This window comes from Tursiops truncatus, chromosome 15 (genome assembly GCF_011762595.2).
Source record: "Tursiops truncatus isolate mTurTru1 chromosome 15, mTurTru1.mat.Y, whole genome shotgun sequence".
Taxonomy (NCBI): Eukaryota; Metazoa; Chordata; class Mammalia; order Artiodactyla; family Delphinidae; genus Tursiops; species Tursiops truncatus.
The window spans coordinates 25,495,336-25,519,958 of NC_047048.1; the positions used below are offsets into that span (position 1 = coordinate 25,495,336).

General features: G+C 48.2%; 1 protein-coding gene across 7 annotated transcripts in view; it reads left to right on the forward strand.

Moving 5' to 3' along the window:
• MARF1 (meiosis regulator and mRNA stability factor 1) overlaps positions 1 to 15,392 on the forward strand; it is a 40,383-nt gene extending 24,991 nt beyond the window's left edge. For all 7 annotated transcript variants that reach the window (XM_033841171.2, XM_033841173.2, XM_033841174.2 and 4 more), the window contains 8 exons: positions 841 to 1,043; positions 1,721 to 1,948; positions 5,368 to 5,598; positions 7,868 to 8,080; positions 9,277 to 9,337; positions 9,421 to 9,546; positions 10,921 to 11,091; positions 12,800 to 15,392. In XM_033841171.2, coding sequence (XP_033697062.1) covers positions 841 to 1,043; positions 1,721 to 1,948; positions 5,368 to 5,598; positions 7,868 to 8,080; positions 9,277 to 9,337; positions 9,421 to 9,546; positions 10,921 to 11,091; positions 12,800 to 13,044 — 1,478 coding nt within the window. In that variant the 3' untranslated portion in view covers positions 13,045 to 15,392. The remainder of the gene's footprint in view (positions 1 to 840; positions 1,044 to 1,720; positions 1,949 to 5,367; positions 5,599 to 7,867; positions 8,081 to 9,276; positions 9,338 to 9,420; positions 9,547 to 10,920; positions 11,092 to 12,799) is intronic.
• The last annotated feature ends 9,231 nt before the right edge of the window (positions 15,393 to 24,623 follow it).

The following is a 24,623-nucleotide window of genomic DNA, read 5'->3' on the forward strand; positions in this document are numbered from 1 at the left end:
CCTTCAGCCTGTCTCTGGCTGTTTATGCTGTAATTATCCACTTGAGTCAGTTACCCTGGCTGTTGCTTGTCTCTTCTTTTTAACTCTGAGATAACACACTTGAGAAGGAAAGAAGACTCAAATGGATGTTTCATCTTCCACGTTTTAGTAGTTCCAGTTGAGGTCTGGGGTGGGAACTAGGACAGAAAAATTAAATCTACACACAGTCGTGTTCTCCCGCCCTTATCAGTCAGTGGGTCTTAAAATGTGCTCTTGCAGAACACTGATGTCCATGAAATCATAGTATTCCAAAGCTAAAATGACTAATGCCAGTCTTTTCATAATTCTAATTTAAAATTTAATAGAAACAGAAATCTAAGTTTAAACTTTTCTCTCCTGTGTTTTTGTTAAACTTTTGGTGCCTGATACTCTTTGCTGCTAGCAATTTTAATGAAGATCAGATGAATAAACAAAGCATGTTAATATCCAGAAGTGTGGTTTAGTAAAATAATTTCTAGATTAGTTTTTTAAGTACAGAGACATGTATGTGTGTCATGTTCATATATGTGGAGTGGGTGTGGGGAGGTGGAGGGGCTAGAGGAATTATTTCTAGTTTGTAAGCTGAAATTATATAGGTGCGTATTTGTGCGTATGTGTATCATGACTTCCTGGTGTTCTGCCCTTGATTGAATTTGAAAACCATCTGGAAAGAGAAGAGTGTGTTTGTTTTAGGTTGTGTGTGTTTGGAAGGCAGAGATGGTATCTCTTGTAACCAGTGCATAGGACTAACTACACTAATAATGTTAAGCACAAATGGATAGAAGAAGATTGTGGTTTATGGGGTTTTTTTTTTTTTTAAAGAACGTACCCAGGATGAAATAGAAAGGACAAAACAGTTCTCCAAGGATGTTGTAGATTTGCTGCGACACCAACCCCATTTCCGGATGCCCTTTAATAAATTTATCCCCTCTTACCATCACCACTTTGGCCGGCAGTGCAAACTCGCATACTATGGGTTTACCAAACTACTCGAACTTTTTGAAGCCATACCTGATATTTTACAAGTAAGTGAAGAAATTCTAATTATATCTTTCAGAAAAATATAAGGGGGAATTAAAAAAAAATTTTTTCAGACCTGTTTGCCTGGGCAGTAGGGAGTTATGAAATAGGATGAAAATTTGAAATACTTCAGTCAGAGAAGCTGTGTTGTTGGCTTCTTAGTATTTTTAGGTAAATGTGGTTTTTCCTTCAATAAAGAAATCATTCTTCAGGTTAGTTTTAGGTTATCTGTTGAGAAAAGGATTACATAGTTTGTTTCATAAACTGAATCTTCTCTCATGAGCCCCGTGTTTTTCAGATCTCTTCTGTTGGAGGTGGGCATGAGTGCATGAGGTGATGCAAATGCTTGGCTGTTAAGTCATCGCTAAGTTAAACCAGATTTCTGTTGTTGATTTTTATTACTATTACCATCTTTGACCCCTGCAGTGCTTAAAAATTTTTTTTGTGTGTGGTAAAATACCTACCTGCCCATTTTTAAGTGTACAGTTCAGCAGTGTTAAATATGTTCATATTGTTGGGCAGCTAATTTCCAGAACTTCCTAATCTTGCAAAACTGAAATTTGACATCCCTTAAAGAACACTGAAGTGCTTCTTAGTTCCTAATTGTATATATTTTATGCCATTTAATCCCGTGAACAGTCATAACTGGTTCTCCCTTTCCTCCTCCTGTGTGTTTTCCAAGGTATTGGAATGTGGAGAAGAAAAAATCCTTACTTTGACAGAGGTCGAACGGTTCAAAGCTCTAGCTGCCCAGTTTGTTAAACTCCTTCGGTCCCAAAAAGATAACTGCCTTATGATGACAGATCTGCTTACAGAATATGCTAAGACTTTTGGTTACACATTTCGTCTCCAAGACTACGATGTCAGTTCAGTTTCGGCTCTAACACAGAAACTCTGCCATGTTGTAAAGGTAACATTTTTTTTTTTTCCACGTAGTAAGACTTGCAGTGGCATAATCCTCATTGGGATGTTTGTGTGTGATTTAGCATTTCTGTATTTACACCTTGCACTGCTTACTGTTGTTTCACAACTTGTGTTTTTAATACGTTTTTGGGTAATAGGAGATGACTTGGGTTTGGCAGTTTAGATTTTTGGTCTTGCTTTTGTGTGTCTTTTAGTGGCCTCGCCAAAATAATGTCTTTGTGAACATTTGCGAAGTCGCCAGTTTATCCCAGGGTGTTTATTCTTGGGTGTCTCGGTCTCAGTCCTGCTGACCTGAAGTTGGATCCTTGTACACAGATCTTTGTCTCCGAAGTTTTGCGGAGACTGAAATCACAGCTCTCCTTTCCGGATTCTGACTCACTTATGGAGTAGGTTTAGGAGCAGGCTGGGGCTCAGAGTTGCCTTGGTTGCTGGAGAGGCCGGACTGGAGAGGGTGACTGCCTCTTCTTCCCCAGCCTGTGCTGAACTGACCCTTGCAGTCCTGGGCAGCGCAGCTGAACAGTGTGCAGGCTGCGTCCACCACAGGACCAAGAAAACTCACTACAAGGAGGAAGAAGTGGAAGGAAAATGTACGAAGTGGTGGCATCGCCAGTCACAGGTCTGGAAGGAGTCTGTTTCTATGCTGGGCAGTTAGAGGAGGAGGACCCTTCGTGGGAGGCAGGGATGCAGAGGCCGGAGAGCAGGAAGAACACTAGGAGTGGGGAACGTCCAAGGCCAAGGACGAGGAGCGGTCGGCAGCACCAGGTGCTACTGAGAGGGCAGGTGAGACAGGACTTAGTGACCGCGGGGCCAAGCTGAGTGCAGGTACGTGGTGCTGCCGGCCGGAGCAGGATCGGCGCCAGTGATACGGGACCGCAGCCGCACTGAGTGGGCTGAGAAACGAGGAGACGGCGGGGGCAAGACATTGGCAGCTGGTGACTAGACAGCTGTTCAGTTTGTTTGCTTGTGAAGGAGAAGAGCAGGAGACTGCGGGTCTGAGCCAGCGAGTGCTCGCTGGCTGTTTTTTCCAGTCGGGGAGCCTGGGCGTGTCTGAGAGCTGCGGAGAAGGCTCTCTTGGAGAGAGATTGATACACAAAGGCCAGAAAGGGTGGTGGGGTGAGGGTCCTGAGGGAGCCAGAGGCGTGGGAATTGGCATTCAGTGGAAGGAGGGACAGCTCTGACGTTAGTATTTTGACAAAAGGGAAGCGGGTAGGGTGGAGGCGGATGTAGGGGAGTTTGATGTGTGTCACCAGGAAAAGAGGGAATTACCTTCCCAGAGCTGTTCCTCTGTCAAGTACAAGGTGAGAGCAACTGCTTAGAGAGAGGGAGAGAGAGACGGGATTCCAGACTGAAGAGCTGAGAAGGTCTGAATTGTCAGTGGTGAGCAGGAGAGGGGCCTGATCAGGGAGGCCGTAGGGGTGCTGGGAGCGTGGAGCTCCCCGGGGCTGAGTGCACGTAGGTTTCCTGTGGAGACAGTGGAGATGTGGCTGCTTGGGTACAGACTCAGGGAAAGCAGAGCGTTGGGTTCAAGGTGGGATTTTGCCAGATGGGTGCAATGAAAAGACATAGGGAAAAGGAGTGTAGCTAAGAGTATTGACAGGAATGTTCATGAATTAATGGCCTATCAGTGCCAAGATGGATAAAAGAGGAAAAGTGAAGAAAAGAGAGGGCTCGTGAATCAGGAGGAAGTAGGAGTCCATGCTGGCAAAGTTGAAGAAACATAAGAATTGAGCGTTCGGATCGCCTTCTTGTCTCCAACCCTGGCATCTGCTTCAGGCAGGACGTGTGGGAGGTTCGAATGAGTGATTCTGGAAGTGGGCCGTGACAAGGTCCCCAGTGTGGCCTGGGGTGGGGTCTGGAGTGGAACTGAGTAGAAAAGAATGTCATTGGAGATGAGAACTTAGAGGAGCTGAAGGCCCTGGTGTGGGACAGGCCCCCTGGATGTTCATTTGCTCAGGGTGATGGCAGTTGGAGGGCTTCGGTGGATCGGAAGACTAAGCCATGACCGCCGACTGTGATGAATAAGGGCCGATGACCGGGACGTTCGGATGTGAGCATTAAAGTGGGAAAAGATGGGAGCGGCTCCAGCTTGCTACCCTGGTTGCACATTGCGTGCGGTCTCCCGGGGAGCTTCTGGGAAATACTGAGGCCTCTGTGATTCTTATAGAATGAGGCCAGGTGTGCTCTGAGCCTCAGAGCACAGATAAGCTCGTGAGGTGATTCTAATGTGTAGCCTGGGTCGAGAATCAAGAGATGTATCTAAGTAGCATCAAGCAGGTTTTTATTTTTTCTTCTTAATAATAGTCTGGGCATCTAAGAAGATGACGCGGACTCCCCTGGGCTTGTATCTGTTGATTGATTAAACCCCAGGTCTGTGAGGAAATCCGTATTGTGAATCTTCACAGATCAATAACCACGATGAGTGGAGTCAGGGTTGACCCACCAGCCTCCCGCCCTGGCTCTGGGTGGGCGTCGGCTCCAAAGACAAACTGGTACTGAGCTGGCTCCTCAAATGCCATCCACCCTCTGCCTCCAAGGGTCCAAAGCCCCTGAGCTTGACCTGTGGTCCTGGCTGGAAATCAGATAAAGGGGAAAACAGCCGTGATAGTGAGCAGTGGTTCACCTGCCCAGGCCTGAGCAGCCTGTGTCCTGAAGCTCTGCCTGCTTTCACTCCCATGATGGCTCACTTCACAGACACGGCCCCCCTCCCACCCACACCATGCCCAAGGCCTGCAGGTCTCAGCCACCAAATGTTTGTTTCTTCACATGCTTCACATGCTGTTTGGTCCCCAAATGATAAGCTGTGTCTCTTTCACAAGGTTTCCCTCCCAATGCACTTAATCAGTTAAACCCTTTATCTCCTTGAGAATCTGAAAAAAATCGAGAAGTAGACATATAGTCAGACATGAAATACCAGCTTTTTTTCAAGTGCTTATGGGTTATAAGAATGCAGCTTGCCCTTGGACAGAGAAGGCCTTGTGTCTAGCCCCTGGGACACACACGTGGGGCAAGTCGACTGCAGAGCAGCTCTGTGGAGGGTCGCCTGCAATCTAACCATCTCCTGCTTTCGGAGAACACCAACCCTTAATTCACAAGCTTGGGCCAATGGATGTCAGCTGGCTGGTCTTATCTCCTTCTCTTGGGAGAGCAGTGGTGTTGATGGACGTTTCTGGTTATGGACCAGCAGGGAGGGAGGGAGAGAATGACTTCTGCTGCAGTTGCTCTGAAGTGTTGATCTGGGGTCCCAAAGAAGCTACAGCAAACCCACTCACTTTACTTCAGTTTAAGAGAAAAACTTAGAGATTTTCCTCTTTTGGTCTCGTTTGCCAAAGTGAAACTAGATGAACCAGGTATGACCCAGGCTGTCTCTCTTGAGTTCTGAAAAGTTTGCATTCTTGTTCTTCCCAGGTTGCTGATATGGAATCTGGCAAACAGATTCAGCTGATCAACCGCAAGTCTCTGCGTGCTCTCACTGCCCAACTGCTGGTATTGTTGATGTCTTGGGAGGGAACTGCCCATCTTTCTGTTGATGAGCTCAAGAGACACTATGAAACCACCCACAGTACTCCTCTCAACCCCTGTGAATATGGGTTCATGACTTTGACCGAACTTCTGAAGAGTCTGCCTTACTTAGTTGAGGTATGAATGGTAATGGTTCTGGAACCACCATAATGAAAACTGTCATATTGGGTATTTATAGATCACTAAATGGTCTAGATTAGACTGATTGGTCATTTTATAGACAGACAGAGGCATTGGCAGGTGCAGGCACCCTGCCCAAACAAGTGACAAGCCAGGATGAAAGCCCTGGCCTCCAGATTCTTAGACTGGGGTGCCTTTTTCCTGTACCAGGCTAGATTCTGCTGCTGTTACCTCTTTCTGAAGGAGATCGCTTATGTGGTGGTCTGTCAGTCAGATGCAGGGCAGAAAGGAAGGTTGACTGGCTGGTCACCAGGTGGCCTTTCAAGAATCACAGTTCGGGGGGACTTTCCTGGTAGTGCAGTGGTTAAGAATCCACCTGCCAATGCAGGGGACATGGGTTTGATCCCTGGTCTGGGAAGATCCCACATGCCGCGGAGCAAATAAGCCCATGCGCCACGACTACCGAGCCCACACGCCTAGAGCCCATGCTCCGCAACAAGAGAAGCCCGCGCACCACCACGAAGAGTAGCCCTGGCTCGCCGCAACTAGAAAAAGCCCGTGCTCAGGAACGAAGACCCAACGCAGCCGCCATAAATAAATAGATAAATAGATAAATAAATAAATCTTAAAAAAAAAAAAAAAAGAATTGCAGTTCGGGAATTCCCTGGCAGTCCAGTGGTTGGGACTCCATGCTTCCACTGCAGGGGGCCCAGGTTCGATCCTTGGTCAGGGAACTAGGATCCCACAAGCCGCGTGGTGCAGTTTAAAAAAAAAAAAAGGATGATACTTCAAGATTAGAAGAATAGTAAGAGAATACTGTGTGCAATTGTGGGACAACAAATATAAAAACCTAGAGGAAATAGGTAAGATCCTGAGGAAAAAAGTTAAATTGACTCCAGATTTTTAAGAAGTTAAAAATTAGACCAATTAACACAAAAAAGACTGAACGTTATTGAAATTTTACCACTGACAAAAGGCACAAGGACCAGATGGTTAAGAACTGGGTTTTAACTCACCTAAAAAATAACTCCAACTTTTTAAAAACCACTTCTAGATCACTTGGAAAAAAAAAAAAGATGGGAAGCACACCACTTCTTTTATGAAGCCAAAGTAACTTTAATACCAGTCCTCCAAAAGAAAATGATTCTAAATAGAATATTAACTAAATAAATCCCGCAATGTAAGAAAACACTGATTATACCATTGTTATCATATAACCACGTGACCAATAATTAAATAATTTTAAAACTCTCTCCTTGGCCAAACAGTCTCCCCTGAGCCACTTTCTAGACTACACTTTGTCTTTGGGCCCTGCCCTTATCCTTGATGGGCCCACATGGCCCAGTTTTAGAGAGAATCTCCTACCCTTGGTATCTGATCACCCTGGCTTACCTTCTGCAAGAATCCTGTTAGGTCAGTTTAACAAGAATTCCCCCTACCCTGGATGTCCCTCTCCCCAGCCCCCCTTGGCTATAAGTCCTCACTTTTCCTTGTATCTGAAAAGGACACCTACACTTATACCCTGTTGCAATAGTCCTGAAGAAAATCTGTTTTTTCCACTTTAACTACTATCCAGCTCTGGTTTTCTTTCACAGTATCAAATCGAACATTTTCTAAACTCTGTTAATTATATATTATATGAACACTAGTTCTAGGCAATATTAGTGGATGTTCTAGGCAATATTAGTGGATGTTCCTGGACCAAAGGCTTTCCATGGCCAGCTAAGGCTGGGAAAGATCTGTTCTCTAGGAGATCTCAGTGAGGGCATGTTAGACTGAAAGGCTTATGGTAAACAGATTTGCTTACTTGAGGACAAAAGGTTTTTGTGGGGTTTTTTCCCTTTATTGCTTTTGTTGTTGTTAAGAATAGTGATGTTGTTGTCCTGCATCACGGTGTTCCTTGGGGAGATGACGTTTAGTGGCTTCGGTCCCCACTGTCTTGGTGCCCCTTTGTCCACCTAGGGGTTTGCCTTCTCTCTTCACTGCCTCCTTTCGTTTGAGATCTCAGTTTACCAGTTTCCTTCCTTTCTGACACACTATTTCGTCAGACCTCTGCTGCCTTACACCTACAAATAGAACCCGAGTTGGCTCAAGGCTATAGGCCTCTCTTGGAGGAGATCCTTGAATCAATCTCTCCTCCTTCCTGGCTTTTTGCACGTTTTCAAGTTGACTTGGCATCTTTTCACTCTCTGAGAGACCCTCACTTCTAGGATGCAGGACCAGTCACTCTGGAAGTTTCTAATGCTGCTGTTTTCTCCTGGACCAGGTTTTTACTAATGATAAGACAGAGGAGTGTGTGAAGCTCACAAGTCTGTATTTGTTTGCCAAGAACGTGCGGTCTTTGCTTCATACTTACCACTACCAGCAGCTTTTCCTTCATGAATTTTCCATGGCCTATACCAAGTATGTCGGAGAAACACTGCAACCCAAGACGTATGGCTACAGTAGTGTTGAGGAGCTCTTGGGAGCGATCCCACAGGTGGGTATTTTCTCAGTTTCTTGGAGGGTGTCCTCCTGGAGAGCCACAGGCTCACTCTCGGACAGAATAATGAAACTGCAGCATTTTGAACTGATCCTTTCAAAACATACATACCGTTGGAGAAAAATGAATGATTTTAGCATTTCTCCTTCATTCTGCAAACCTTCATTAAATTCCTAGGTGCGAGGTGGGTGAGTCCCAGACGCTGCCCTCAGAAAGGTATGGGGTAATGGAGAGTCAAGACATCTGAGCAGGTGACAGTGTGGTCAGTGCAGCCGTCGGTGGGCACTGAGGAGGACAGGTGCGGGGGATCCCAGAGCAGAGTCCTCACGATGTGTAGAAGTTAATCAACCACGTGACAAAGAGGGGAGAGGGCAGACAGTGTAAGCAGATGCAGAGCAGTGAGAAGTAGTGTGGGGCTCCCGAGCTGGAGCCTCTCAGCGAAATAAGAGCTCAGTTATGGAGGCCAAGACTGGAGAGAGGGGAGGAGCCTCGGGGCTGCTGTAGGAAGCGCCATGGGGCTGCTGTCCATGGTAGAGTTGAGAGAACCAGGAGGAGAGGAGGAGCCTGGCAAGGGGCCTGCCACTGCGGAGGCCCAGGTGAGCGCTACGCTGGGCTTGAGCCTGAGTGAAGGAAGTAGGAAGAGACACGAGGGTAGGACAGCTTGGGAGCCGAGATGAGGGACTTGGTGTCAGATGCACATGGGGGGCTCTGGGAGCCAAGGGCCACTGCTGCCTCTCTCTTGGTGGAGGTGGGGGCAGCGTTATTAGGTCGGGGCCCTTGTTTTATGGTCAGGGTAATGAGCTTAGCTTGAGGGGCATGGGAGAGCCATTAATTCTTTTAAGGTGCATTTAGTATCTGGAAAAAATGGTAAGAGCTCCCACATGAGAACTAGCTTCATTTATATACCAGCTCTGGTGTTTGGGAGGTGATGTTTTTAAAGAGCCATAAAGAGTACTTTTTAAGCTGAGTCTCACAACTTCTAAGACTACAGCTTTTTATAAGCGGCATGTTTCTGCCAGCCTCTGTTGCTTTAAAACAAAGTGTAGAAGATTTTTTCTTGGCGTTAATTTGGTCTTTAAGTCCTAGTATGTTTAAGTATGTTACCAAACACAGTAGGTCACACTCTTCCTGAATTTTAGGGCTTATTTCCCCTCCTTTTCCACTGCTTAACCAGTAGTATGTCTTGTGTGCAGGTGGTCTGGATAAAAGGACATGGTCATAAGAGAATTGTAGTGTTAAAAAATGACATGAAAAGTAAGTAAGCCCCATCCCCTCCCCCTTCAGAAGCCGCAGTTCTCGCCCTGATCCCCCTTTGATGGGTGCTCTTTGTCTTCCAGGTCGTGTGAGTTCACTTGGTCTCCCCTCTGCCAGTCATGAAACCCGGCCCTCAGCTACCGAGCGCATCCTGGAGGTGCCCGAATCTCGCACAGCCTTGGAACTCAAACTCGGAGCAGGTGGTGACGGTAAGAGAGGAAAAACAAAGCAAAGCTGGTGAAATTTTCAGGAAATGGCTTGGGGTGGAGCTGGGGTGGTTTGAGGGGGAAGAACGACGCTGGGTCATTTTCATTCGTTAAAGGTAAGTATTCATGCATTTTCCAAAGGAGTCTGGTGTTTGGTTAAGAACAGAGAAAAACTGGCCTGCATTTGATGGCTGACCGGTTAATGTTCTTGAAGGATGTCGGCAGCCCCCATAATGACAATAAGCCAGCATAATTCAGATGTTAAAGGAAAAAGATTCTGACAGTTATTAGAATACTTCAAGATGATTGCAATGGAGTCAACTCTGCTGCCCTTGGAGAGAGAGATGGAGCTTAGCTATGAATGTGACAAGGACAAGTGGGGGCTTATAGTCAAGGAGCAGAGCAAGGGGGTCGGTGGCTGAGAAACTACCAAGAGGAGACATCAAGGTAGGGGGATTCCTGCCGACCTAAGAGGATTCTTGTTAAAGGCAGGCCAAGGACTTAGACATCAAAGGTTGGGGGTGGGGTGGGATGAGGAACTTGATCAGATATCAAAAGGCTGGGGGATTTTTGCTAAACTGACTTCTCAAGATTCTTGTCAAGACTGGACATGGCAAGGACACGAGACACAGAAGACCAAGGTCAAGGTCTGGTGGAGAAGAGGGCTTGGAGGAGCCTGACTCCTGACTAAAGTTGGGTTAGGGAGAGTCTTTGTCACAGGACATTCCTGGGAAAGACTTGATAGTAATGCATTAGTATTACTCAGAACAACATCGAGTCATCCCGATTTTATGTGGAATCTTCTGTGTACTAGATAGAAATCAACTCGCTTGAATTTTGAGTCCATTGCTAGATATAAGAATTTTATGTTCTTAAGACTCTGCAAGTTGTTAAATAGTTACAAGTGCTACTGTGCTCTCTGTTTATAGGATAATCAGCTATGTAGCATTTTACATTTTTACAAAGCACCTTAATGTAGCTCATCCTCTCAAGCTGTCAGCACAGCCTTCAGCAGTAGTTACCTCCATCCTACAAATGAAGGACTGAAATTCCGGGAGGTTAAGTAGCTTACCCAAGAGCACTCAGCGAGGAAGTGACAGAACTGGGACCCAAGTCTTCTAATTCGGACCTTTTGCTCACTTAACTGCTTTCTATGGGTTTTTTAATTTTTCTCAGCGTTTTTTAATTGCCCCTTTGTTCCTAAGAACACAAATCGGGAGATCCTGGCTGTGGCATCTCACCTACCGAGAGTGGCCCAGACCTTTCTGTTAATGGCTTTTTTTTAAACCTTGAGTACTTCCTGACCTTAAGGAGAAGGCAGGCTTCAGGCACAGGCCGCGCAGTCCTGAGTGGAGCCCCGCTTGCTGTCTCCCCCAGAGCCCTGTCCGGTGGAGCAGGAGCTCCTCCGCCTGACCAGCGACTCCCCTGTGGACCTCTTGTGCGCGCCTGTCCCGTCGTGCCTGCCGTCCCCTCAGCTGAGACCGGATCCCGTCATCCTCCAGTCTGCTGACCTCATTCAGTTTGAGGAGCGCCCTCAGGAGCCTTCTGGTAGGAGGGCCTGTGTCACTGTGGGGTTTTCTCTGTGGATTTAATTAAACAGTAAACCCTTAATGCCAAGATGTTCACTGTTTGATGGGAGTGGGGAGAAACTCTACCTTTCCAGGCACAAATATACCTGTGAGGATTATTCAGAACCCCCTTTTCCTATCAGGGTTCCTGCTCACAGCCCGAGGTGGCTGAGGGAGCAGCAAGCACGGGAACGATGGTAGTCTTGAGGGGTGCCGCAGCTGCGCTGGGGGTGGGGACCCCACGGGAGAGCATGCAGGGGCTTCCTGGGCTGTGCTCCCCACCTTTGGAAAGTGCAGCAACTCCAGCGGCAACCCCCGCCTGTCACCAGACATACACATCACCCTCGGTCTGGCCCAGGGTTGAACGACTCCAGAGGGTACTGGGGCTCCGTGGGACTGTGAATAGGGGAGGGAGGGCACCTGTGTCTCGTGCCCCAGCTTGTGCCACAGCTAGAGATGGCATGGGCTGCAGGCTGCTCGGCTAGGAAGAGGCAGAGCCAGGATTGGAGCCCCAGGCCTCTTGTCTTTCTGTCGTGTCCCTGGCCTCCTGAGAGGCCGGCCCACCTGCTCTGTCGAGGTCCTTCCCTTGTCGTCTCCTCTGTTGGGATGGTCCTTCCCCGCTTTGCTGACACTGCCGTCCAGGAGATGACCCTGCTGACCACAGGCCTCGGTCTTCTTAGCAGCCTTTGGCACCTTTGGCACCGTCACCCAGTGAAAGAGCTGAGGCTGTTTATCTGGAAGATAGTCAGTGAGGAGACGTATACCTACCTGGCTGTGGAGCTGGACCTGGGCTGTGGCGATGGCGGGGGTGGTTCCCCTAGAAGCATAGACTTGGTGGGAAATTGACGTTAGCTCTTCTGTGGGTGTAGCCTTGGTGTGTTTAGTGTACTGAGTTCAACCATCCCTGTGTGTCGGGGAGAGAAATAACCTGAGCGGTCCTGGCAGTTCTGTCCGTTATTCTCCCCAGCGAGTCAGCCTGAGAGCTGAGCTGAGGTTCTGCCTCCCTGCCGTCACCCTCAGCCTCTGTGTTCCTTTGGTGCGGGAGCCCCTTGCACATGCAGTGGCAGTCCAAGGTATAAGGACACATCACTTCCAAGCAGTGTCTCTGTACCTACCGCAGGCTAGTTACTTGTGGCTCAGCCAGAGAAAGAGCAGCCTGTGCACGCTCTGGGAAAAGTGGCTGCTTCACTTCCTGGATTTTTGAGGGTACTTCTGACTCTGTGCAGTTCTCCCCTTATCTCTGCTTGCCCTGCTCCCCACTCCCCCTCCCCAGCCCCACCTTGGGTGCACGAAGAGCACGGTACTCTGTCAGTGGAATAGGCCAGGGCCCCCTGGTACCAAGGCCCCTCCTGGTCTGAAGGTCTTTAGGTCACATGTGGCTTATGGGTCCTTAACTACCTGACAGAGAATGAATGGGCAGAGAAAGTGGAAAAAAATGTTAAACCACTGTGCATTGATTTGTAGCCAAAAACGAAGGTCTCTGAAGTTTTGTAATTCAAGGGAGACCTGAGATGAAGTTTATAAATGTTTGACTTATGTGACACATAATACTGGCCACAGAGCTAATAAGTAAATTATGGCATAGGTGTGACGTTTGGGGATTATTTTTTTGAGAAATGAGGAAAACTGAAAACGAACACTTTTTGTAGGTCCTAGAACTGAATGTGTTTGCTTTCCTGTATTTACAGAAATTATGGTTTTAAACCAAGAAGAGAAAATGGAAATTCCAATACCAATGAAGAACGAAAACCTGCCCTCTGATTCCAGCTCATCTGGCATCTCAGCAGCTGTCCCAGTGCCTCCCTGCCTCTCCACGGAAACCCCAGAGTCGCTGCTCAGCAAGGACCCTGTGGAAAGCCCAGCCAAAAAGCAACCCAAAAATAGAGTAAAATTGGCAGCCAACTTTTCCTTTGCACCTATAACCAAGCTTTGAGTCTCGTTTTGAACATAGAATTAGGATGGGAAAGCACTGTCTGATTCTGCACACAAAAGTGGGTTCAAAAAAACCTTTTCTGTTTTAATGAAGACCCCCTAGAAGCCAGTTACTTCATCTTTAGACATATTCCATAATGTTTTGTTTCTCTTACATTGACACAGCTTTGAGCTGAATTTTTTCTTTCAGTTTTTCCCCCACTTATTTGGAAAAAAAAAATTCTGTCATTTGTTAAAGAATCCTTAATATATTTTAACAAATTTTTGTTAGTTACTATGAAGTGTAATGGTGTTCTGTAAGAAGACAGCAGTGAGAACTCAGCAAGGAGGAAGTGGTTTTACTTCCATCAAGCCATGTCAGTGGTAAAATCTTACATGTAGCATAATATAGTCTCTAAGCCTTTGCTTACTGATGTTTTCAGACAGTATTAATCAAATGCATGAGGTGTCTTTGAAGCAAAGCCCGTTCTGTGATCCTGTGCAATCACAACACTGAAGGAGAATGGTGGGCGAGGCAGGAAGAATGTATTTTCTGGTTGGATGTGAAGGCTCCTGGCTTCCCTGTGACTTGTAAGCGTGCCTTGTTTTTTATTTAACTATGTCTGTAGTTGACAAATGTGGCTTCATCACAGATTTTTAAAAATGTTTCCACTTTGGGGTTCCATTTAGGAGCTTTCTAGAAAGTCAAGGATGTTTTAAGCTTCCCTTTTACGTTAAGTTCCAGTTTGATATGGGTTAGGTTAAGGAAAAGGAGATGGTCTTGGTGTCATGAATTTAAAGTCAGCATTTGAATTCCAACACACATTATTGTGTGTCGAGAGGCAATGTTGGGAAGAGAGTCTGATTTTCTAAAATATGCATCAAATGCATAAATTACAAATCAGAGCTGAGGAGGGAGGTGCTTTAACAGGAACGGTATCAATGCTCTTTCCACTAGGAAGAGACAGAAATTCTATCTATACATAGGAAGGCCAAGGTTGATCAACTTAACCTTGTATTCATAATTTTAAAGCTGGTTTTGGTAGCTGGGAAGCTTTGTGTGTGAGTAGTTGTGTCTGTTAACTCAGTGTCTTTTAATAGTGTCTGCTTTTACTCTGTTACTTCTTGCTGTTGGAAGCATGTTTGGGTTTTTTTGTGGTGTCTGATGTTGGCATTTGGGAAAAGCCAGCTTTTGAGGGAGCACTGCCCTGTGGAATGACCTTCGCCTTGAGGTGGCTGAGGCATCCGGTGACAGGCAGCCTCTTACGCCTCCTGGAGAAACCTGACATTTACAATGGGTTGTATTTGTTGGGCAAAAAGGCGGATTCGTTCATAGAGCAGAAAAAACCTGTAGGCATAAGGTCTTCCACTAGTTAGATGGTTTCTTTTGGGGAAATGATTATATTTTGTAACTTCTAGAAAGCCAGAAAATGGGCTCTGATTTCATAGCCAGCATTTTGATAAAATGCCACAAAATAAGGGCTATTGAGAGATTTTTACAAGTAAGATTTTTTGTTCCCCAAATCTTTTAAATGAAGCCAGTGATTCCCAGTTCTCAGCACATGGCCCCAACCAAGATGGAACGGCCCTGGGAAAGCCTTCTAGGCATCATGGCACTCTTGAGTCCTCCCAAAGGCATTTCCTCTACCGACACAGTGTGACAGGAAGTAAAATGCAAAGGTGCACTTTTTTGTAAGCAGCTTTTAAACAGTGTGACAAAGTTGGTGTTGAGAACATCAGTGGCCTTATTCTGAGATTTCATAAGGCTGAGTTTGCACACGTGGACTTTAGTTTTGCTCGAAGGTAAAGAATGTGGACTCTAAAGATGTAAGAGGCACCATTACAAGTCACTAGGGACAGCCTCAAAGAGCAGCTTCTTTGGGCAACAGACAAAGAAGAGACTGGAGTTGTGCGCTGTGGTGTGGTTGAATTGTTCACTGGAGTCACCTGTCAGCCTGGGACGCGTGTGTGACTCCAACAATCGCTGTTTGAAGGTGTGAGAATACAGCGAAGCTCGTTGTGTTCGTAATGTACTCCACAATGGCCAGTCCAATTGCTATCTATTTTTTTTTTTAATCTAGAGGTTTAATTGAATGATGTGACAGAATGATGTATGAGAATTAAGACAACGAAATTCTTTATTTCTGGGTGGAAAGATGTACCAGATTAGATTTATCTGTTTAAAAAAAGACAAAAGTTATCATCAAAACCCCCTTTCCCATCTTGCACTGTTTGTTTTGGATTGAGCTTGGGGGAAGAGATGTTTTTCTTAACTGTCTACTTTGTTTGAACACTTTTTCTGTGGTTCAAGTGCTGTTTTGTGTGTTGGGACCAAACAGTTGTCAATAAACTTTAAAAGCAAGCATCAAATTTGAGTTTTGCAAGTGAGTGTTTTGTTTGTTTGAGGTGGGGGATTGTATACCAGTCCAGTTGTGTCAGCTTCTCATCCCTTCTGAGAATCTCTGAGATGGAAAACAAATTGGTCTGTCATCTTAGAGCCTCTTTAAATTTGGCATCTGGCCCTGGCAGGTGATTGGACTATTGGCCCTTCGTGGTCAGGACCCTCCAGGGTTTCCAGCCTCGCTCCAGCTCGTAATTGTTTGGGGAAAATACAATAATCACAAATACCCTCCAGTTATAAAACTTGGGATAATTCCTAGGAACTCTCTCCCTGGGAAAGAAATCCATTTTGCAGGCCACCTTGGTTTTTGTCACTGCCAAGCGTGCTTTTTGAATAGCCTATTTGAAAGAGACTTCTTTCACAGATTCCATTGTGAAGCCCTTTTCCTGAGACCACTGTTACTCCCCACCCACTCTCCACTCCCGTCTCAGGATTTTGAAAGGACCCAGAAGAGACTTGAATGTTTGGGTAAATTGCTTCTTGATGAAGTGCAGTTTTTTTAAAGTTCAACATTAAAAGTCTCTTAAAAACCTCCGGCAATCCTTTCAAAACACCTTTCACGGTAGCCAGTTTTTGCCAGGAAACTTGAGCAGCCACTGTGCCCCTTTAGAGGGGGCAAGGGAATTTGGAAGGTCTAGACTGCAGGTTGAAACAGGGCGTCACATTTATCTTTGTGCAATTCCCATCCGGTCTGGAGATGGCAGCCTAGCAGACGTGGTCAGAGTGAAAGCAGACCTGTCCACACAGAGGAGATGGATGTGACCTTCTAGGACCTGACTTCAGATGTGCAGTTGACCTGTGTGTTCCCTTTACCATGAGGAGCCTCGTGCTTTGGGACTTAGCTTCTCTGGTTTCTAGCTGCTTCATATGGGCAGAGTCCGAGTCCTCAGAAGCACCCCTGTCCCTCCTGCAGCAGGGACCTGCTCTAGTCCCCGTTCGCGGGTGGGGACAGGTCACATATTGGCTCTAGGGCTGGGGAGGAGCAGGAATCCTGGCTCTGCCCCATAAACCAGCAGTCAGCAAGGTCTCCGTCGCTGCTTTGCTTGACCTCACGCCCTCCTGCATGGCTATACTGCAGGCTCGTACCGTCGCTGGCCAATCTCCCAGCTGCTAATGTGATTCTACAGCATCAGCCTGGTCTAACTAATGCCACTCTTGGGGGAGACATGCAGTGGAGACTGATCTAATTTGCTTGCGTGGATTAATACTTTCAAGGCTGAGTGTCGAGTCTCTCTCCCAGGAGAGTTCTAGTCTCTCCCTGGGAGGTAGGCAGCCCTGCGGCACAGCTTAGGTTGGAATGTGAGGAAACCTAGTCGCCTTTGGGATGCAGTTGGCAAATTATAGAACTGGTGGGAAAGCAGGCCCCTCAGTTTTCAGGTGTGTGGGACAAGATCAGAGATTGAGGGCCAGAACCTTCCTCAGCAAGATGAAGAGAAGGATTCACATGTCCTGGGAAGGAAGGATTTGGAAATGGGGAGAATTTAGGGTCCAGAGGAGGAAAGGAGAAGAAGCATCTGTAGTTGAAGCTAAAGACCTGGCCGCTGGGCCCCTCATCCCACATTGGTGAACCAGCTAGGGGCGCTGCAGTGGTCAGGGTGGCCCTTCCATCTCTGCCCGAAAGCCTTCCCGATGCGGGGCCTGGTGTGAGAGAACCCCGACCCTGCTCCCACCCCTTCTCCCTCGCAGACCTGAGTCACAGTGAGTGCAGACAGACCCACCCACAGGCTGTAGGGGCCCAGCCCTCGGTGTTAGCTGAGCCTAGTGTGTCTGGGCCAGACATGGAATCAGGAAAGAAGTTTCGGAAAAGAAAGCTCTGTTCTGAAGTGGAATCCCTGTTTCGTTTCTGTACGTGGAGAGACCAGTGATGTTTTGCACATGGACTCTGAGGCTTGGCCTCTGCTGACCCTCCCGCATCTCCCCCCACCCCAGCCCCCCTGAGGGCCCTGGGTTCTGCTGGCTGTCAGCTGGAAGCCACCTGCAGACCCTGGGGGCTGCCTACGGTTCCCGGCCACTTGGGCTTCCTCAGAATGGCAGCTCAGTTCATCAAGCCAGCAAGGAGAATTTCCAGTCCTCTAAGAGGGAGGCTTGTGTAATGTAACCTAATCAAAGAAATGACTTCCCATCACCTTTGCCAACTTCCATTAGTTAGAAGCAACTCCTAGTTTCAGCAGATGAATTTACATGGATGATACGTAAATTTATCCGTATTGATGAATTTGAGTGAGTGACTGACATCAGAGGCCTAAGACATCCCGTTTCCAGCTCCTGGTGCGGGAGGAAAGGGATCCCTGGGCTGGGCTCAACCTTCTGAGGGTCAACAACCAAGCTTCAAAGCTGCAAGGCCTTAAAGACTGACCAACCCAACCACTCTCCACCCCCATGGTGAGGTTACAGATGGGGACAGTGAAGCTGGAGAGGGTGAGCCATTGCCCAAGCCACTCTGTGGCACAGCTGGGCTGGAGTTCCTGTCTACACAGCTCCGGAGTCTAGTCTTTCTGGAGCCAGTGGGTGCCAGGCCCTGAGCCAGTTGTGGGGCCCCAGTGAGTAAGACACAGGCCTCCCCCATAGCAGCAGGACTCGGGGCTCAGACAGGGAGACCAGAGAGGGAGTCAGGATCACCAGGAAAACATGTTTAAGATGCAGATTGTCGGCTAAAACTGAGATAGGCTGGGACCTGGGACCCTCCACAGGAGTGCTTGTTCCTGCCCCTGGACAAATGTCTCCTTGAGCGACAGATACAAAGAAACTATACAAGGGACTAAAAATAACTGCATGCATGCGCAGTTGGAGCAATGATGAACAATAAGATACAAAATGGCCACAAGCGAACTGCCACTTGTGATGTGCCAGGAGCAAAAGCAGGGCACTGTACATGATTCCTGTGCACGGCACCACCGAGGGGGTGGGCAGGCCACCTAAGCCACCTTCCAGTGGACCCACCAGTCTGCCCCCAACCTCACCCTATTGAAGGAACCAGCTTGCCAGCCCTTGGAAAGCGAGCAAGGGCACCTGTTTCTTGTTTTCGTTCCCTTGTGCTTGCAGCATGAGTCCCAGTAAAGCCTTGCCTGAATTTCTCGTCTGGCCTCTTATCAATTTCTATTGATTAAAGAGTTCAAGGGCCCAGGTCAGCAAAAAAAACCACCGGCCTAGGCTCTTCAAAGCTGTCAGGGTCATGAAAGACAAAACGATTGAAGAAGGTTAAAGAGACGGGGCAACACATAGCACACTTGCTCCTGGACCAGATTCTGTATAGCAGAGGAGGAGAATAATGGAAAATATTGGGACGATCAATAAAATGTAAATGCTAGATCATAGTGTCGTGTCGCTGGGCTTTGCAAATTGTTCTGTAATAGGAAAGAGAACCCTTGTTCTTTAATACGTGCTGAAGGATTTAAGGGTGAAGCAACATCATGTCTGCAGCTAAAGTCATTCTTGGAAAAAAACAAGCACGTAGAGAAAGGGAGTGATGAAGCAGAGGTAGCAAAACGCTAGCAATCACTGAATCTGAGTCAAAGGGTGTACAGGGATTCTTTGTACTGTTTTAAAGACAACTTCTATAAATTCAAAATTATTTCAAAATAGGGGAGTTCCCTGGTGGCCTAGTGACTAGGATTCTGGGCTTTCACTGCCGTGGCCCAGGTTCAATCCCTGGTCAGGGAACTGAGATCCTGCAAGCCGCGCAGCATGGCCAGAAAAAAAAATTTCAAAATAAAAAATTATCTTAATATTGTCGAATAGGCTCCCAGGCCTCTCTGGGGGTTGAGGACTGAAAGTGGGGCCCATAGGCTCGGAGCTGGCTGGCCCAGGGCCACACTTTGTTCGAAGACTAAAGCCACAGAAATGCTTCCTCTGGGGTTTCTTCTCTCCAAATGCATAGATTGTGGTTCACATGGGTAAACAGTTGCTGTTCGAACCTGAACAAACAGCTCTTTGGTAAAGCAAGTCAAGAGCATGCTAGAGGCCCATGGGGGACTGACAGTCCCAGAACCACTGCATTCCTTTCAGGCCTGAGCAGCCCACGGGGCTGGGCCGGATGTCAGAGAGAGAAGGGGACACAGAGAACTGAGTCAGCCCAAGGGCTCTGAGTTCTGTCTTGGCTTCAGCAAGCTCACTGGTGACCTTAACAAACCCCTTCCCTGCTCTGAAAGCCTGTTTGTTATTCTCCTTTTTTTTTGTTTTGGCTGCGTTGCGCGGCATGTGGCATGTGGGATCTTATTTCCCCTACTAGGGATCGAACCCGCACCCCCTGCAGTGGAAGCGCGGAGTGTTAACCACTGCACGGCCAGGGAAGTCCTGTTTCTTAGTAAAAGGCAGCAGACACTTGTTTTTAACTTCCCAGCATCTCTTCTCTCCTCTTCTGGCACAACTGGGCTGACATCACACTCTGTCCCCAGAGTCAGCCTTTGGACCCCAGCTTGGCTGAGAGAGATCTGCACCCCATGGTCCAGCAAGTGATTCGGGGCTGGGCATGTGACCCTAGCCAGGCCTGGGAGACTCCAGGCTGGCATTCTTGTTGAAATCTCTGGATTGTTCCTCCAGAAGGCCCAGGGAATGGAAGCCAGGAGCTATAGCTGGAGCCATACAAGGACAAAGCTGGCACGAGGGAGGTGGGATGGAGAGGTAACAAAACATGGAAAACAGGCCCAGGTGACATCGTTTGAATCCCTGGACCTGCTGGTACCCTAGACCTTGGGACATCCCAGCCCAGGAGCCGGGAAATGCCCTTATGTTTTTGCCTGTTTGGCTTCAGTTTGGGTCTTTTACAGCCAAAAAGATCTGTTAAAAACAAGTCAACAGGCACTAAATGGAGTCACTTATGCTAAGCCCCATGTCACCAAAACAAGACTTCACTACAGTTTCAGCCCTAACCAGTTGATTAGGAATCGTCATCTGCCTGATGGCCCCCTGTCATCCCCTAAAGGAAAGCGACCTTGCCATAATCTCCCTGCTGTTTGGTCTGGGGTAACTTCCTTGTCCTGTTCCCTTCTGCCTATAAAAGTCTCATTTTGTACAGTCCCTCAGAGTGTCTTTCTATCTGCTAGTTTAGATGCCACCTGATTCACTGAATAAAGCCAGTAAGACCTTTAAAGTTTATTTAGTTGAATTTTTTTTCTTAAACAAATCCCAATGCAGAGAGTTCTAGTTCCACACGGGGTACGGAGGGGGGCACTGAGACGTTCCTGCAGCCCAGGAGAGCCCTCTGGGTGGGTGGCTCCCTGCCCACATGCTACCCCCAACTCCTCCTCCAGCTCCTCTCCCTGCCACGTCTTGTTGCTGAAATGTGTCCTCCCTCAGGACAAGTCCCTCTGAAACAGGAGGAAAGGGGGCAAGGCACAACCTTTATAATAGTGACAGAGCCCAAGGATACGACATAAACTGATTAGAGCCAAATAGGTCCAAGATGGAGGATGAGTCGACTTCCACTGACTTTAAGCCTCCTCGTAACACATCAGCAAGCTAAATGACACACCCACAGCTGCCATAACAGTTCCAAGGCCAGACCATAAAGGTCAAAACGTGGGCAGTGGCCCAATTTCGGGAAATCCTCGCCCCTTCCTGAAATAGCTGGAATACTCCTCCCACTCATTAGCCTATGAAATTACCCGCTGCTATAAAAACTGACAACCCCATACCCTGGTGCCTTTCTCACCTTCCGAGATGGCCCACACTCTGTCTGTGGAGTGTGTTTCTCTCTAAATCCACTTCTTACCTATCACTTTGTCTCTCACTGGATTCTTTCTGCCACGAGACACCGAGAATCTGAGCTTCATTAAGTCCTGAGACTGGGTGTGTGACCTCAGTTAAAATATTGTGGGTTCAAGTCCCAATCTGGGTTTTGGCTGGCTTCCAGCCCCGGCCCCTGGGTCCAAGTCCCGATCTGAGTTGCACAGTTTCACCTGCACCCCAGACTCCATTAGCCGCCCCCTCCCATGTTCCCACAGCCTCTGTGCTCACCCCATGCTAGTGTGACAGAGGAAGCCCACAATTCTTCATGACAAACCAAACCTGATGCTGGGGCTTTTCCTGAGAGAGGAACCATGAGGCACGTGTATCTTATCAGGAGAGAAATGAATCATCTTTGTGGGCGGGACATGAGCCTGGAGCTGGCTGGCAGCACAGCTGAGGCTTCTCTGGAAATGCAAAGGGGATGCAAGTTGAGGTCAGTGGCGAAGGCTGGAGGGAGCTGAATTGTTCGAAGAAAGTGAAAGGGAAATTGCTGGTGGAGAGGCCTGGGGATGGGGTGAGCAAGAGGGTGGCCAGTGGCAGAGCTGATGGAAATGGGAATCAAGGAGTCCAGCATCACCGGTTTGCGGGGCTGTGATGCAAATCCCCTCCCACTCCCATAATCCTTCTGGAAGGTCGGGAGACCTTGAGCAGCATGGTTTTGAAACCGAGAAGGACCCTGTGGGGCTTCTGGGCATGGAAGTCTTTCTGTCCCCTGTTTCTTGTTTGTAGGGAATAGACCCCAGCCTCCATGACCTTCCCTGAGTTCCAAAGGGCAGATTCGAACAGTTGCTAATCAAGGGAGGAACAGCCAGGAAACCACCTGAGGCAAGATTAAAGGGACCAGAGAAGCTCATCAAGATTAGGAGACCCACCACCTGAGACAAGATTAAGGGAGTGCCAGCCCTGCACACACCCTAATGTTGTCAGCAACCCCACCCTTGAACTATTGCTATAAAACTCATCAAATCCTCCTGAGTTGAGACACACAATTTTGAGAGGCACGAGCCTGCCGTGTCCCCCTTTTCCTGGCAAAGCAATAAAGCTATTTTTTTCTACTTCACCCAAAACTCTGTCTCCATGATTCGATTTGGCACCAGTGCACAGAGGCTGAGATTTCAGCATCAGTTTCTGGGGCTGAGTTCCACGTGGACTTGGCAGAAGTAGAGGGAGGGGAAAGGTGTGGGGAGGACATGAGGGCTGTAGAGAGTGGATGGGGGTGCAGTCAGGGCCAGGTGTGACTGTGGAACTATATGCCCAGGACGGTGCAGACATTGGGGAAGCACGTGGAACGGGCCTTGGCCAACATTTAGGTTACAGCCACTTTTGTCATATGGCAGCGTGTCCACGGCTCTGCTCACTATTAGCTTCACGAGGGCAGGACCCGGGTTGGACTCGCTCACCCTGCATCCCCAGCCTCCAGCCCTCCAAGAACCACAGGCAGGTTTGGGCAGCCTTTCTGTTTTTCCAGCTTCCTACATGCAGATGTAGGCAATAGTAATCCACTTCGCCCTGTGCCTTGCTCTAACCCCTCCCACGCACTGTCTCATTTACCCCCACCCACCCCCGTGGTTCTCTCCATTTCACAGATCTGGACACCTAGGCCCAGAGAGGTGAAGGAACCCCCCCAGGCTTACACAGGGAGTGGTCAATCTTAACCCTGGCAGGCTGACACCAAGCCGGAGCCCTTCCTCACTTTCTAGCTTCCCTTCCCTGCGGCTAATCCCGCTGGGCAGTTGATGCTGGTCTCCCTCCCTAGAACGTAAGGTACCCGAAGGTAGGACTGTCCCGCTCTGGTTCATCGCTGTGTTCCCTGGTACCTGCCAAGGGAGGCATTCTCGAGACACATGTAGGGAAAAGTGACTGGACATGTGCTCCTCAAACCAGCTTTCCTGAGAGTCTCGCCCCAGCCCCTGATGGCCTCCCAGCTGTCCTGAGTCTTGGCTGGTGGCCTTGGGCACGTTGTAACTGCTTCTTCTCAAGCTGCAGATGAGCTGAGTTGTTGAGCCCCTGCAGCCCAGGGCTGTCCAGCCAGCACGGAATGGAAAGGTTCATAAGAGCCTCTGTGGCTGCTGGCATGGCCATGAGTCACCTCTAATTGAGCACAGCTCAACAGGGAGTGGGGTGGTGATGCTGCTGGGATTAGAAATGAGAAATAAACACCTGGCCCTGGCTCTCACCCCAGCTCTCAGACTCGAGTCCTGGTGCTCTACCACTTACATGCTGTGTGACCTTGGGCTAGTCACTTCCCCTCTCTGAGCCTCAGTTCCCCATCTGCCACATAGGAGTGATGAGCCCTTCCTCCAGTGGGATAGAGTGTAAGGGATCACTCCCTGCCAGATGCATCTGGCTCCCATACCAGCGCCTTGCTAAAATTCTCACAGCAAGCCAATCCTGTTGCAAAGTCCTGTAGGGCCTTTTCATAAAATTCTTATGGGTACATGACCTCTGGGTCAAGTTGGATGCTGCAGCACACACCCTCCTTGACATCGCCTGGTGTTCCTTCTTCCTTCCCAGCTGCTCCTACTCAGTCTGTTCCCTTAAACGTTGGTGTGATCAAGGGTCTGAAGCTGGAGGAGCAGTGAGGAAGGAGGTGGGAGAGACACGCAGGGGCTAGATTGAGTAAGGCTTTGAAAACCAGGTCCAAGCCCCAAGACTACAAGGATGGAGGAGAAGGTGCAGGAGAGTTTTAAACTGGGAAGCAACACACCCGGATAGATTTGCACTTTAAGGAGGCCATTTTGGCTTCAAAGTGGTGCACAGGTAGATCGGAGAAAGGCTGGCAGGGAATCTGAGAAGTTCTTGGCACAAGAATAACGTGTGAAGGTCCAGGAGAGGTGCCAACAGAGAGCGTGGCCAGAAGAACCAAAAATCCAAAGAAGCTTTCTGCAGCCCCAGTTCAAAGAGGGATCCAAGCAAGCAGGGGGGATGAGACTGAGACAGAGGGAAGGGGGCATGGCACAACCTTTAAAAGAATGACAGGGCCACTGAGAATACAACATAAACTGGTTAGAACCAATTAGGCCCACGATGGCAGAAGATCTGACTTCCAGTGGACCTTGAGCCTCATCGTATGCTCATTACATTAGCATATGATAAATGATACACCCACAGGCACCATGACAGTTCCAAGGCCAAACATAAAAGGGCAAAAAGTGGGTGGTGGCCCAATTCCTGGAAAACCCTGTCCCTTTCCCCCAAAATCATTGGAATAATCCTCTCACTTATTAGCCTATGAAATTACGCAGCCCACAAAAACTAACCACCCCATATTTTGGGGCCTGTCGCCTTCTGAGGTGGCCCACACTCTGTCTATGGAGTGTGTATGTCCCTAAATAAACCAGCTTTCCCACTTAGTTCTCAGGGCAGAACTACCTGCTTGTATGCCTCCCAGGCATCCTATGTGAATAAATCTACTTCTTGCCTATCACTCTGCCTCTTGCTGAATTCCTTCTGCACTGAGACATAAAGAACCC